Here is a 14,670-nt window from a genome sequence, read left to right on the forward strand (position 1 = left end):
ACTTCTATGACTTCCCCAACTACCAGTTCCGCACAGAAAAATGGGCATCTACTCTACGGCTTCCACCAATGAGATGTTCACTAATAGCTGTCTCAGTATGGTGATGAATTTAGTAAATTTCCCATCTTCGGCTTTCTTTTCAAGATTTTGAGGGAAAGGATGAGGTGGTCTTGGTATCTACTTTAGGGGCATAATTCCCTCAACCTCTATTTCCTTTGATCCTGTTGGTTTCACTATTGGTTGAGCGTCCTCCAAGTCATTTACCTGTTCAGCTTCGGCCTCCTCTCTTCTAGTTTGCTCCAACACCTGATCATGCTCAATACTTGCATAAATTGGGTCATTAAGAATCTTACCGCTCCTGGTGGTGATAGCCATGCAGTGCCCGTCCTTCTTAGGATTTTGAATAGTATCACTTATTAGCGACCCATTCTTCCTCTGGTTTAGTGATGTTGAAAGTTTCCCCAACTACTGCTCTATTTGCTTGATGGAGGTGGTGTGAGAGTCTACCAGTTGACTCATACTGGAGAAATCACCTTTCATTTCCTTCACCCCTGGATCAGTTGACTAAACCTTTTGGAGCACCTTGGCCAACATGTCTACGAGCTTAGACCCGCTGGAACTACTACATGCCCGGTCTCTATTACCTGGGGGAACATATGCACCACTGCGATAATTTATGTACCCATCTATGTTCTTCCAGTTTTCCTTCTCTCTATTTGCTGGCCTGTAATACTGTCCTTCTCTAGAGTAGTTCCGACCTGTATTTCCAGAAATGTAACCTTGGTTTCCCGAGTTATATTTCTGGAAACCTCCTTGGTTGCCCAAAAATTAGCCTTCACATCTAGATCGATGTCCTGATCTTCATACCTATTTGGAGGTCCTACAACATTTACCTTTTTAGAACTTGCCACAATATGTTTCGTGAGAAGATCTATTTGGGTCCTCATGTGCGCCATGTACTGATCCCTTTCTTCTTCTCTTTTCTTTTGTTCTGCTGAAAGTTTGAAGGTAAACCAAAGATCTCCTACATCAGCATCCCTAGTGTGCAATGCTCTGTTGTTCTTAGATACTTCATCCAACTTCTGCATGCTTTCTTCAAATGGCTTCCTCATGAATGATCCTCCGCACATAGCATCAGCAACATGTTTAGTAACATAATTCATAGATCTATAGAAAGCCTATTTCAGATGTCCCTTAGTGAGACCATGGTTTGGATACTTCTTCAACTTTTGACTGAATCTCCACCAGGTGTCATGCATCGCTTCTCCTGGTAACTGCTTGTGGGCACTTATCTCACCCTTCATCTGTAGCTAGTTTGATGCTGGAAAGAATCATTCCAGGAAAGCCTCATTCAGCTCAGTCCAAGTCCTGATTGAGTCATCTGGCATCTCATTCAACCGATTGGTCTCCTCCCTAGTAAGAGCTAAGAAAAACATCCTCAATTTCATTATTGTTTGGCTAACTCCAGGAATTTCTTGCGATTTGCATATCGCTACAAAGTTCATCAAATGTTGATTCACATCATCACCAGCTGCACCCCTAAACATACCTTTCAGATTCAGCAGTTGAATCATAGTTCTGGTGATTGTGAATTTCACACCTGGAGGTAGTGCAGGTAACACTATCGCTCATGTGGCTCTAGCTCCATCCAAATCTAAGTCATCATCTTCGTACATCATGTGAGTTGGGTACTGTGCTCGACCTCTTCGATCTAGTGGTTGGCGGTGGGGAGGAGCTATTTCTTCCATTCCTGGTTGCTCATCCACCACCCTAGGCAGGTTGTTCACAGCATACTGCTGAATACCTTTTGCATTAGCTTCAGCTTCCAATCCTAGTCTTTGCCTCTAAGCCTCAAGTTCTTGTGCATTCACCATTTTGCAAATTGTTTTCTAAAGTTCTGGATCGCATGGGATCAATGTGGCTCCCTTACTTCGGGTATTTGGCATACACAGTTTAACTCACATGTAAGAGACACAGACAAAGAACAAGACGTAAAATTAGGAAATATAACCACATTTTGAATAAAAGCTAGTAAAACACTTCTGAATTGAAATTCCCCGGCAGCGACGCAAAAATTTGATACGTCCAAACTTACCCCTTAATTAAGAGGTATAAACGGTCGAAGTCAATTTATAGAACTCAACGTGAGTTGAGGTCGATCCCACAGAGAATTTCTTTATAGAAATGATTTCATTGTCACGTTTACCCAAATGTTGTTATTATTTCTTAAAGAGAGCACTTACGGAATGTAAATTTGGGTTTAGTTGTGATTTTCTATTAACTAAGATTGGTAATCAAAATCCAGATTAACAATTAACAGAATATTAAGTTCTAAAGTTGTTTCGTATTTTTCCGTAAATGAGTTTCATGATTTCACGTAGACATACAGAAGTATATAATGAAAATATGACAAGAAAATACCTACGAAATATAAGCAAAATCGATAAGCACTTTGATAATTCAAAAACCCGAAATCCAACTTCCAAACTTGTTTCGATGTTAATGTTCAAAACCAAAAGCTAAGAATTTTTCCAAACTTCGTTCTTCGTTCCAGATAAGATAAGATAAACTGAAAAAATCCCCTAATTAATTCAAATAGAATGTTTAAAAATAGTCCTACTCGAAGTAGGGCTAATCTGTCGCACAAGTGTACTATTGCCTCCACGATCCGTCAAGCACTTCACGGTCCGTGAAGCCCTACGTGGTCTTCACTTTCACTCATCCAAAATAGGTTCTTCAACGCCTGTACACTAGATCATCACCACAGACACCACAATGACTCGTGACAATGACCATGGTCTGTATAGTTGTCCGTGGTCTTCACTTGACCAATTCCATCTTGAACTTTTCATTGCTCATTCACTGGATCTTCTTTACGACTCTCACCACAGACCGTTGTGAGGACCACGGCCCGTGAGGTCATCTCTGGTCTTCACTTGGTTCAATCATCTTTCAGCTCCTCCAAACCTAAGCATTGGTTCAACTCTACGAGCAGCTCCACGATCAGTAGTGAAGACCACGGCCCGAGATTTCGTCCGTGATGTCTTCCGTGATGTCGTCCGTGGTATTTACTTTCTTCAATTCACTTTAACTAAACTTTCTTCTTTTCTGTCTTATTTCAGGTCCACCTATTTCACCTGTACAAACACTACCAAACACATCATATCCACATAACTACACCCGATTTAGTACTAATTCTTTGTTTTCAAGCATCAAATGTGCCAAGATTTAGCGGCACATTAGTTACTGACCCTAGTCAAACTCGGTATTAAGCCTACTCCCGACTAGAATGTGTAAAATACAACACAACTAAAATAAACTGGATAGCTCAAGTTTCTGACATGCTAACTTAAAATACAACACTAAGTACTGATAATGAAACATTTGAAAACTGATGCATGTATATCTGTATAAACTGACCTAGCAAGTGTAATTCATGAACTAAACGAATCTACACAACTAGGGATCTAAATTTCATGCTAAAATTAGGTAACATGGTTACAAAAATGTAATATTCAGATTAAGATTACTCTAACAGCTAAATCACAACAATTATCTGAAGTTCTAGAAACCCTAAGTCTAAACAATATGAAGGGAATCAAGAATCTGATTGAATTCTAGGGACCTCATGGGTGAAAGAAACCCACTAGTGAAATCCCACATACCTGGTGACGAAATCCACAGAGAAATCCTTCAAATTCGGGCTGAAATTTGAAAGAATCCTGTTGATTGTTCTAAGGAAAACTGGCACCTCTTTCATCTTCTTTTGTTCTAGTGAAATGTGCATAATATGCTATCAACAGTATCCTCTAAAGAGGCTATTGTAAGCACAATAAAATGCCCAATTTGTTACAGTATTCTTACAACACCAAGCTTGTATTATTTCAATTTATAAAACACCAAAATTAAGAGAAATTTACTTTCTGTACTTTTGCAGACATGCAGTACCTTCTTGGTATTATTTAATGAAATTCATTTTGCCTTATCCAAAGAAAAAAGGAGAAAGAAAAAGATGGTTTGGTGCACCTTTTGTAAAGCACCCTCTTGTACAAGCGGACAACAGTGTTACTCTTATAAACTTCTTCTTGCTATATTTAACCCTTTTTGTCCATAAAAACAAAAGACCATGCTTTTTAGGAAGGCCATAGTTTATCAACTTCATCTCAATTTTCCCCCTCATGGCCTTAGCTTATTCAGAATGACTTTCAATGTTTCTAAATGATTTTTTGCTTATTTGTTTTGTATGTGTATATTTTCTTTCTAGAGGGCTATTAATGTAGTTGTTTAGTTAATAATCTATTTTTTTTCTCTTTCAGTTGGAGTCATGTGAACTTCACATACACAAAATCCTCCAATACTGCCGCCATTTTCTGCCATATTAGAAGGTAACTATGAACCTTTACTTTTTCAGTTATCGAACTCCTTTTGGAAGGGATGTAATAATTTAAGTATCAGTACAGAGTGTTGTGAAGTACTATAGTAGAAAATAAAAATTCCCAGGAATCAAGATCATGATAGAAATACCTCTTCTGAAGAAATATATAGGACCCTAAGCATCACAACTGGACGTGTATGAAAAATCTTTCATTTGTAATGCTATAAATGAAGTTCTGGTTTTAGCATTTGTTTCCTTGTTGTTTTGGAACTTTTCTCTTTGGTTTAGTTTTTTCATGAGAGTTTTTGTTTTAAGTATCTCAGTAATATTTTTTGCTTGTAAACGTTCTAGATGGCAGTGATCCAGATGCGGTGGCAAAGTCATTGCATAATTTTGTGAACTATGGGAAGAGAAAGAAAGAGTCGATGGCTGAGTTGCTAGTGACACTGTTAGTCAAGGTATTGTAAATCCAGTATATCTGGCCTCATCTTAAAGAAACTCCTAGTCCCCAGCAAACCTCCAATTTTCTGGCTCATTATGGTCTCATTTCATTGCAGTTATTATCGGTTGAGAAGCTATGGGCCAAAGGACTATGTGCAAGTACCTATGAAGCCTCTTGGCTATCTAAAACAATGGACTCCAAAGTTTGCTGCATCAGTTTAGTTATCTTTCACTTATTGATATCCGTTCTGCTAAGTAATCTTTGAAGTGATGTATTAATGGATTATCGTGATCTTTATGGGTTGAGGATTTCACTGATCGGTCTCAAAATGCTACAAGGATTGTCAGGAAAGCAGAAGTGAAACACATATTCAAGTGTATCCAGCATACTAACGAATACACTTCTGCTTTTATGGATGGCCTTGTTGAAATACCCACATTAAAAATTCTATTGTTTGGACGTGCTAACCCCTTTCAAGACAGTTCTAAGACAAGAAAAATATAGAAGATAATAATACAACCACTCTTCCTTGTAGAGATATCAAGAATCCTGAACAAAGTAAAGAAAGCCAGAAAGGAATTCAGTCAGCTATACCTTCTGAACCTATCACGACAAAAAGAAAATGGTCTATCGAAGGTTGGTAAAGATTAACTTCAAAGAGCTATGGACAGTCAAAAGGAAAATGGCCTACTGAGGTTGGGAAGGAGTACGTTCAACGAGTTGGGGACAACCTAAGGAGGATGGTGAACCACACGACTCTCCTTGTTCAAAAGGAAAATGGTCTACCAAAGGTTAGGGAAAAACATCTTTAGTGAATTGGGAACAATCAAATGGAGACAATGTACCACCAGACTCTATCTCGACAAAAAGGAAAAGATCAGATGAAACCCGGGGAGGAACTTCTTCTTCTCAGTGGTTGGGAAAATTAGACACAAAAAGTTGGCCCAAAAGAAAGCACAACAGTAAGCATGAACCTAAGGCTAAGTGGTCAAAAATGTAGACATGAGGTTTGAGAGGAAGCTAAATTAACCATTTGGTTCTGGATTAAGTAGGTGGTGCGTATCTAGTTGAATCATCTGCAACAACTTTTACATTCTTGCGAGGACATAAGGAGTATTTATTATGAGCTAGGTAACGTACCTGTCGTCATCCTCTTATTTTTGTAATGGTTCGTTAGGACATTTTTTACAGATCGACCTAGCAATGACCTTAGAAAGATGGAATGTTAACTGCTCAATGTACATTTAATTTTATGTACCTTATAAACCTCAAGGAATTGAAGGAAAATTAGATTCTCAAGAAGCCAATTCTCTCTCTCTATGTATCTCTCTCTCTCTTGATATACTTTACTATGAAAAATAGAGGACATAGTAGATTTCATTCACGTTGTTAATAAATGTCTCAAATAAAAGTTACCTGATTTGATGTGTAGAATTATTCGATACTTGCGCTGGCAAGAGATAGCAAATGTTTGATGTAATAGTCGAAATGTGTACGATCTGAACCCCACACCATCATTATAAAAATGAAAAAAATCAACAAAGAAAGACAATCAATCAGAAAAGTTTCATCAAATTTCTATGACAGTAGAAACATGATTCCAATAAAAAACATACTAAAAGAAACAATGTTTTTAAGTTCTAGATAAACTTAAAAAGTAAAGCCCGGTGCAGAAAGCATCCTGCATTCATGCAAGGTTTAGACAATTTATTTAACAACATAGTCTGATATAATAATAATAAAAATCTAAACTGTCTCCTCTAACAGTCTTAATATCATCGGCAATAGCTCTACCATCCATTGAAATACCAGCAATCCAAATTTTGAAAATCCAGCACATTATAGCCAATTCTCTCCTTTCCAATTTATCAATGTGCCATCTTCAAGGAATATTGAGCTATAATCCTGCGTACAAAAGAAAAAAAATTGTCCATTATTTGAGACAATGATGGTAAAATTAATAGTTAGTTAAATTAGTAACTAGGAAAACTTATCGAGAAAAACATATTTGCACACGATATTTACAGGCAAGTGGAAAATTTCTAGACTAAAATTTAGAATTAAAAAAAAAGAACATAGTGATAATTTGCATAACGTACCTTTAGCCATTTGGTACCAATATTCTTGTATCCAGTAGCAAAAATGATTGCATCAAATTGATGTTCATCTCCATTGTCAAACACTACTGTATGATCCTTTATTTATGATATTCCAGGTAGTACCAAATAATCAATTGACCAAAAGTTTTTTCATAAAAAAAAACCAAGCGCTATTTCCTTTTTTTTATAATAGATTATCAATGCATATTGGATGAACTATTTACACAAATATACTGTATTAGCCAAAGTCACTAAATTCTTCCTATTCCGTAACTATAACAGTTCAACTAATGCGCATGATAATGAACATGTTTTTTTATTCTTCTTCATTAAATACTACTACTAGTTTCTTGGTGGTTATCAAATTTGAACTCGTGATGTACGCCTAACCATACATCACATGTTGTACTTTTACTATAAGACCAAAACCCTCGGAAAAACTAAAGCGATCTGTTTTTCACATAATATTTCTCAAAATAAAATGAAATAAAATAAAGATACTATTATACCTTAATCTGTTCAAATTTAATCTTGTCAATGGCACCAACATCAATTACTGGGGACCTACCTTTCGATACCCTAAAAGAAAATGGACCTTCTTCTGGTTGTGGTATTCCTAATTCTGACAAATTTCCTAACTTAAATTTTGCGTACTTCGCAATTACAGTATCAATCAAAGATATTGGTAAATATTTTAGCAACAACATTGAAGTATACACCATCTCCCTTGTTAGGACATGAATCTGCAAAAACATTAGGACAAAATATATTAAAACTTTTAGAATTAACAACCATATTTATCAAAAATATAATTGATTGTGCATGTGAAAAACTTGCATAATCTAACAATAGAAAAGTTATAGTACTTTGGGAGAACATCATGAACTATAATGTAAGTTTCATATTTTTACGATATATTAAAAAAGAAGTACAAAATCAAATCAATTATAACGTAATGGTATATAACTTGTAGTATTCAAAGACATATACTAAAGTTGGTAACTGGAATTAGCAAGGGTTCTAAAAAAAGAAATATATATAAGTAATGCACAAAAGATTATATTTAAAGAGAAATCTAAGTTTCATATACAGTTAGTGCAAATTATTTTTTGTACTATCATTTATCAAGTCATCTAACTGATATCTATATACAAGATTCTTCAAAATTATGAGATTCAAATTCTTAAAAAGTAAAATATGTTATCTGTGAAACATGTGAAATGACGATGTATAAAATTGTTAATAAGACAAACTTAGCAAAAATAAAGATTCTACTTATAAGAAAAAGAAACCCTAGTTCTTTTTCTTCGAATTCAGTTCTTGAAAGTAAAAACTGTATGAGTTGTTTATACTTTAACTAAACAACTTGTCACCTCTCCAAATCCTACTCTTCTTTTTATCACGATATAAGATACCGGATGAGACCTGAATTTAAAAAATTTAATTTTGTGCGATTTAGAAATGGAGTAATGAGATATTTCTATGTTTTTAGGATATTTAAATATCTATCCCAAATTTTTGTATTTACAATAATCCAACACCATATTCCTTAATCACTTTCTAGTCAACAAGTATTCCCTTTTTAAAGAACAACTGATTTTATTAAATCAATTTTGAATTCAGAATCGAGGTTGTTTTTGCAATTTTGTATAGTGCTTGGAGAGTATGTTTGTGAAATTTAACACAAATGACGAATCGATGGAAATTATTGGAGGTGAAGCTAATTAAAAAATATTTTTTTAAATAAGAAATACCACAAGGGTATAGATGACTGTATGGATGGTAAATAAAGTAGAATGAAAATCATGAGAAATCAAGTTCATATTCCGGCCCTTTCACATAAGGGTATGACCTGGTGTTGATGGTCAAGAAACTCATACCCAATATCTTGTTGAATCGACTTAAAACATTACAAATGCAAGCAAAAAGTAACAGGTACCATGTAAAATAATTGATGTACAACTAAACTGATCGAACACTACCATTTAATTTTTTTTATAACAAACACAAACCTACTCACATGCAAACAAATAACGATAAAAGTAAAGATAAGGCATAAAGAGATAAAGAGACTTACTGGACTTCTAATAACAATTGATGTGTGACTTTCATAATTTGAAAGATCAAAAGCTATTTCCATCCCAGAATTTCCTGATCCAATGATCAATACCTTTTTATCCTTATATTTTTCACCAGATCTATAATTACTTGAATGGATTATTTCGCCTTTGAAATTTTCTATTCCTATCATTTCTGGAATATAACCTTCGTTATTTTCTCCAGTAGCCATGCCACGACCCAGACCATCGTGTTTGGCACCCACACTAACACTCCGGTGGTAGAACCACTACTACAGCCCAAACCAAGCAACTAAACCTAAACTAAGGCATTTAATTTACGGAAGCAAGTTAAATACTAAGGAAATAAATAGAGTTCCCATAAACTCTAACTAAAGTCTAACAATAATAAACTAACATTGTGGAAGTAATTCTTAGAACCTGAAAGTCAATGTACCAAAACATCTAATAATGAACCAAGGCTAAACAAGAAGGGATACAACCCCAACTAATGCACAAATAACTAGTAGAACTTTCTAAGTCCGGAATGTGGACATAGACGAAAAGAGAACTGATGTCAGCCCGGAAGAATTGGCTCACCCTTGAATTCGAACGGTGATCACTGATCTTCTTAGCGAGGTCTGTCAGTAGCCGCTCGAAGATGCCATGTACTCAACAAAAATAAGAGCAAGTGCAGTATCAGTACACAACCACAGTGTACTGGTAGGATCACGCGGCTATCCACTAAGTGTAACATAAGCAAGTCAACCAAATATTATAAACATGCAAAATACTGAACATATATAATATCAATTATCACATGCTCAACAATATACACAATTATAACAAGTCATTGGTCCTCTCATGGAACCCAACCCAAACAATTAGCATACCAGAACGTGGTACCCGATCCAATGATTATGCCGGAATGTCGCAACCGATCACATAATTATGCCGGAACGTGGCAACCAATCCAACTGAGTTATGCTGGAACGTGGCAACCGATCCATTCAACATGCGACAATCACAATCACAAGTATATCCTCAAGATCATACAATTAAGTCATGATTCATGCCATTTATCATTCATCTATCTCATTTACAACAGGTAGGATCAATAATGCAACATTCATATACATGCAAGTATCATATTGAAGCAAGAACAAACATACATCACACAATCATAGAATCACAACCATCACCTACCTTGAAACAAGCTTGAAACCATAAGAAACTTGATCTTTCCCTTTCCGGATTCGTTCCGCTTGTTCTTGGTCTACAAACAATCATAATAACACGGGAATCAATAAACAATCACTAATTACCCGGATTACTAACAATTCTAACAACCCTAGATCATACCCATGATTCCAAGCATCCAAAATAGGGTTGTTTCCACCATATAATCTAGATCAAAACCCTCCCCCATCATTAATTGTCCATTCTATTACGTTCTACGGATCGAAAAATGGATTCGGGGAGTGAAAATCTTACCTTTAGCCTCAAAAATGGTGAAAAACTGTTAGGAGTCACCTGAGGTTCGTTCCTTAGCTCTAAAAATTGAAAAGTACAAAATAAGGTCTTTAGGGGTTTATTTACGACTTTAAGTCGCGTCGAACCCGCCATAGCTGCCCTCACCCCGTTGTAGCAGCCTCGCCAGAGCGACCAAAAGCACCGCTAGAGCGGCTTGCACGAACCAGTGAGCTATTCAAAGATTTCCAAAATCCCCATTCCACAACAGACCTCTAACCAATGATGCTCAAAAAATACCTTTACGCTAAGGTCGATTTCGGGAGCTCTACTCGTTCGAATTCAATTCCGTAAAGTCGTAAGGATTTCTTAACAAGTTATCTATCAACCCATGTAATCTTAATAAAAAATAAATCACCAGATTGTTACAAGATTTTCCTACACCTTAAAGACTCCAATTTCGTCCAAATCTAGACAAGGTTGGGAAAATCCAAATACTACGAAAAAGTTTTTCGGCCCCAAATTTCCCCCCGTTGGCTTCTCTAAAATGACAGAACCAGTTCGTTACAAGCCAAAATCAAGAAATCACTATCATACATTTCAATTTCTCCGCTAGTCAAATTTCATGATTTGACATTCCATTTCTATTCCCCAAAGTTGTAAAAGGCCGATTCAACACAAGTTAGAAATTTTGGCTTGATGTTGAAATGCTCAACATGCTCATCTAAGTATTGAATAATTTTTTTTTTCGGCATATACTAAAGTGATGAAGTTGCATGTGGCATAAATGGCAATGAACAAAAGTCCTTTGATAGATGCAAATGAAGTCTATCATAAGTATTTTTCTTCCACAAATAAGCACAACAATCTTGTATTTATTTGTTTAAACAGGCTGATACAGCTATACCAGATGGTCCAGCTCCAACCACAATAATGTCAATTTCTTCCTTTGTGAAATTAGCCATTGCAAAATTTTCAGAAAATTAAAGAGAATTTTTGTTTTTAGAATTTTTAAAAGAAAAATTGCAATAAGATTTAGAGAAAGGAAATTTAGACAATGAGGTATGTATATATGGTCTTCAAACAGGATAAAAATGATATTTATAGTTTTTTTCCTTTTTTAAAGTGTAATAGAAAACAACAGTTACAAGTAAATGCAAAAAATTTACTATTGAAACAAAATCTAAGTTTTTTCTCAATTCTTTGGTAGATGTGAAAACATTTGATTGAAAATTATCTTTAGCTTAAGCTAAAACGTGTCATGTTCATTTATCTATAATTGAGTTTTGCAGTTTCAAAAAGAGACAAATTACAAAAATTAAATTGAATTTGACTGAAGTTTATTGACCGGCTAAATTCAAAATATATTTTTTTTGGCATTTTATCTGTCTTAGATTTTCATATAAACACTTAACTAATTAAATTATATTAATTAATTTATATTAGAAAATTATTTTCTTTGTTTAAAAAATTAGAATTAAGAAGAAAGATGATTTCCTGATATATTAAATAGGAAAAAAAGCTTAAATATACCATAGAATTTTGAGAAAAGTCTCATCAATGTCATTCATGTGAGCTATTTCTCCAATGGAAATGACATATGTCACGCTCCGAGGCTACCCCCTTGATGTAAACACGAGACTTAGGATCACGAGTGACTCCAAGCTAACCCTGAGCTGGCATATCATAGCATACTAAGATAAATTGAAATAAGAAATACTGTGCGGAAGCCTTCAGTCATGAGATAAACTAAAATGATGGGGAAATACCCAATCTAAATCTGAATATAAAAACTATGAGTTTAATAACAACTGGAAGATCAAACTCAAAACCAAAACATAATCTAACTATGTCTGAATAAAAGCCTCTAACTAACTAGAGATAGTGGAAAATGCCCCAGCTAATTCTACCAAAACTGAAACTGAAAGACTGAAAGTAAAAGAAAACATGTTTATCGTCCTTGGAGAATGAGGACTCACCACTGATAATGTTGAGTACTGATTGGGAACCGATCTACACGCGATCTGAATGTTATGGGCCTGAACCTACATCACGAGCAGATGTAGCACAGAGTATGCATCAGGAATTGAAAGGTACTAAGCATGCAAGATAGGATAAAACTGAACAATATATACACAACTGAATAAAGCATACTGATCAATGATATAAAATGAATATGAAGAATATACTTAACATACTAAACATGAACTAAACTGAATGCAATGACCAAGTTCATAACATACTGAAACTGAATACTGAAATATAACTGGTAACCTGGTCAATGCACTTGAATCTAACTGTGAGAGCTACTTTTAATCGACATAAAACCACATGAGCTAAACGTGGAGTCTGATTTATACGCCCCATCGAGAGGACCCAATATACCTTACCAGGGGTATAAAGGCATGATTGACATTATCACTAAATATAATGCCCACAGAGGGGACTTAACCTCTGGGGGCACGTAGTTCTAGAACTATGAGGGTGACTGACCCTAGTCCAACACGGTATTAAGCCTACTCCCGACTAGAATGTGTACAATACAACACAACTGAAATAAACTGGATAGCTCAAGATTCTGACATGCTAACTGAAAATGCAACATTAAGTATTGATAATGAAACATTTGAAAACTGATGCATGTATATCTGTATAAACTGAACTAGCATGTGTAATTCATGAACTAAATGAATCTACACAACTAGGGCTCTGAATTTCATGCTAAAATTAAGCAACATGGTTAGGAAAACGTAATATTCTAATTAGGATTACTCTAACAGCTAAATCATAGCAATTATCTGAAGTTCTAGAAACCCTAAGTCTATACAATATGAACGGAATCAAGAATATGACTGTATTCTAGTGACCTAATGGGTGAAATAAATCCACTAGTGAAATCTCACATACCTGGTGACGAAATCCATGGAAAAATCCTTCAAGTTCGGAGTTAAACTTGAAAGAAACCTATTGATTGTTGTAAGAAAAACTGGCGCCTTTTTCTTCTTCTTTTGTTTTAGTGAAATGTGCATAATATGCTATCAGTAGTATCCTCTAAGGAGGCAATTGTAAGCACAATAAAATGCCCAATTTGTTACAGTATTCTTACAACACAAAGTTTGTATTGCTTCAACTTATTAAACACCCAAAGTAAGAGAAATTTACTTTTGTGCTTTTGCAGACTTGCAGTACCTTCTTGGTATTATTTAATGAAATTTATTTGGCCTTATCCAAAGAAAAAAGGAGAAAGAAAAAGATGGTTTGGTGCACCTTTTGTAAAGCCACCTCTTGTACAAGCGGACATCGGTGTTACTCTTATAAACTTCTTGTTGCTGTATTTAACCATTTTTGTCCAGAAAAAACAAAGACCATGCATTTTAGGAAGGCCATAGCTTATTAACTTCATCTCAATATCCCCCCTCATGGCCTTAGCTTATTCAGAATGATTTTCAAAGGTTCTGAGTGACTTTTTGCTTATTTGTTTTGTATGTGCATATTTTCTTTCTAGAGGGCTATTAATGTAGTTGTTTAGTTAATGAACTGTTTTTTTTTCTTTTTCTCTTGGGGTCATGTGAACTTAACAGATACGAAATCTTCCAATACTACCGCCATTTTCTGCTATATTAGAAGGTAACTATGAACCTTTACTTTTTCAGTTATCGAACGCCTTTTGGAAGGGATATACTAATTTTAGTATCAGTACAGAGTGTTGTGACGTACTCTAGTAGAAAATAAATATTCCCTAGAATCAGGATCATGATAGAAATACTTCTTCTGAAGAAATATATAGGACCCTAAGCATCAGAACTGGATGTGTATGAAAAATCTTTAAATTTTGAGGCTGTAAATTCAGTGATACATACTCATACAAATCGTTAATGAAACATTTGAAAACTGATGCATGTATATCTGTATAAACTGACCTAGCTAGTGTAATTCATGAACTAAATGAATCTACACAACTAGGGCTCTGAATTTCATGCTAAAATTAAGCAACTTGGTTAGAAAATGTAATTTTCTAAATAGGATTAGTTTAACAGCTAAATCACAGCAATTATCTGGCGTTCTAGAAACCCTAAGTCTATACAATATGAAGAGAATTAAGAATCTGATTGAATTCTAGGGACCTAATGGGTGAAAGAAACCCACTAGTGAAATCCCACATACCTAGTGACGAAATCCACGGAGAAATCCTTCGATTTCGGGCTGAAACTTGAAAGAAACCTGCTG

General features: G+C 35.2%; 1 protein-coding gene across 1 annotated transcript; it reads right to left on the reverse strand.

Annotated features, from left to right (window-relative positions):
- Positions 1-1,628: 1,628 nt before the first annotated feature.
- On the reverse strand, positions 1,629-11,408 carry LOC107059874 (probable indole-3-pyruvate monooxygenase YUCCA10). The gene is made up of 4 exons (XM_015306951.1): positions 11,343-11,408; positions 7,426-7,659; positions 6,917-7,012; positions 1,629-1,844 (listed from the first exon to the last, which is right to left on the reverse strand). Exons 1-4 carry the CDS (start codon positions 11,406-11,408, stop codon positions 1,629-1,631), a joined length of 612 nt encoding a protein of 203 aa, XP_015162437.1.
- Positions 11,409-14,670: the final 3,262 nt, after the last annotated feature.

Source organism: Solanum tuberosum, unplaced genomic scaffold (genome assembly GCF_000226075.1).
Source record: "Solanum tuberosum cultivar DM 1-3 516 R44 unplaced genomic scaffold, SolTub_3.0 scf00043, whole genome shotgun sequence".
NCBI lineage: Eukaryota > Viridiplantae > Streptophyta > Magnoliopsida > Solanales > Solanaceae > Solanum > Solanum tuberosum.

Coding starts and splice junctions, on each gene's coding strand:
- LOC107059874 (XM_015306951.1), bottom strand. CDS start 11,408: ATGGCTAATTTCACAAAGGAAGAAATTGACATTATTGTGGTTGGAGCT. Junction 7,660..11,342: donor CTGGACCATCTGGTATAGCT/GTATCAGCCTGT, acceptor ATGTTTTTGCAG/ATTCATGTCCTAACAAGGGA. Junction 1,845..6,916: donor TTGGTACCAAATGGCTAAAG/GTACGTTATGCA, acceptor CTTGAGGCTTAG/AGGCAAAGACTAGGATTGGA.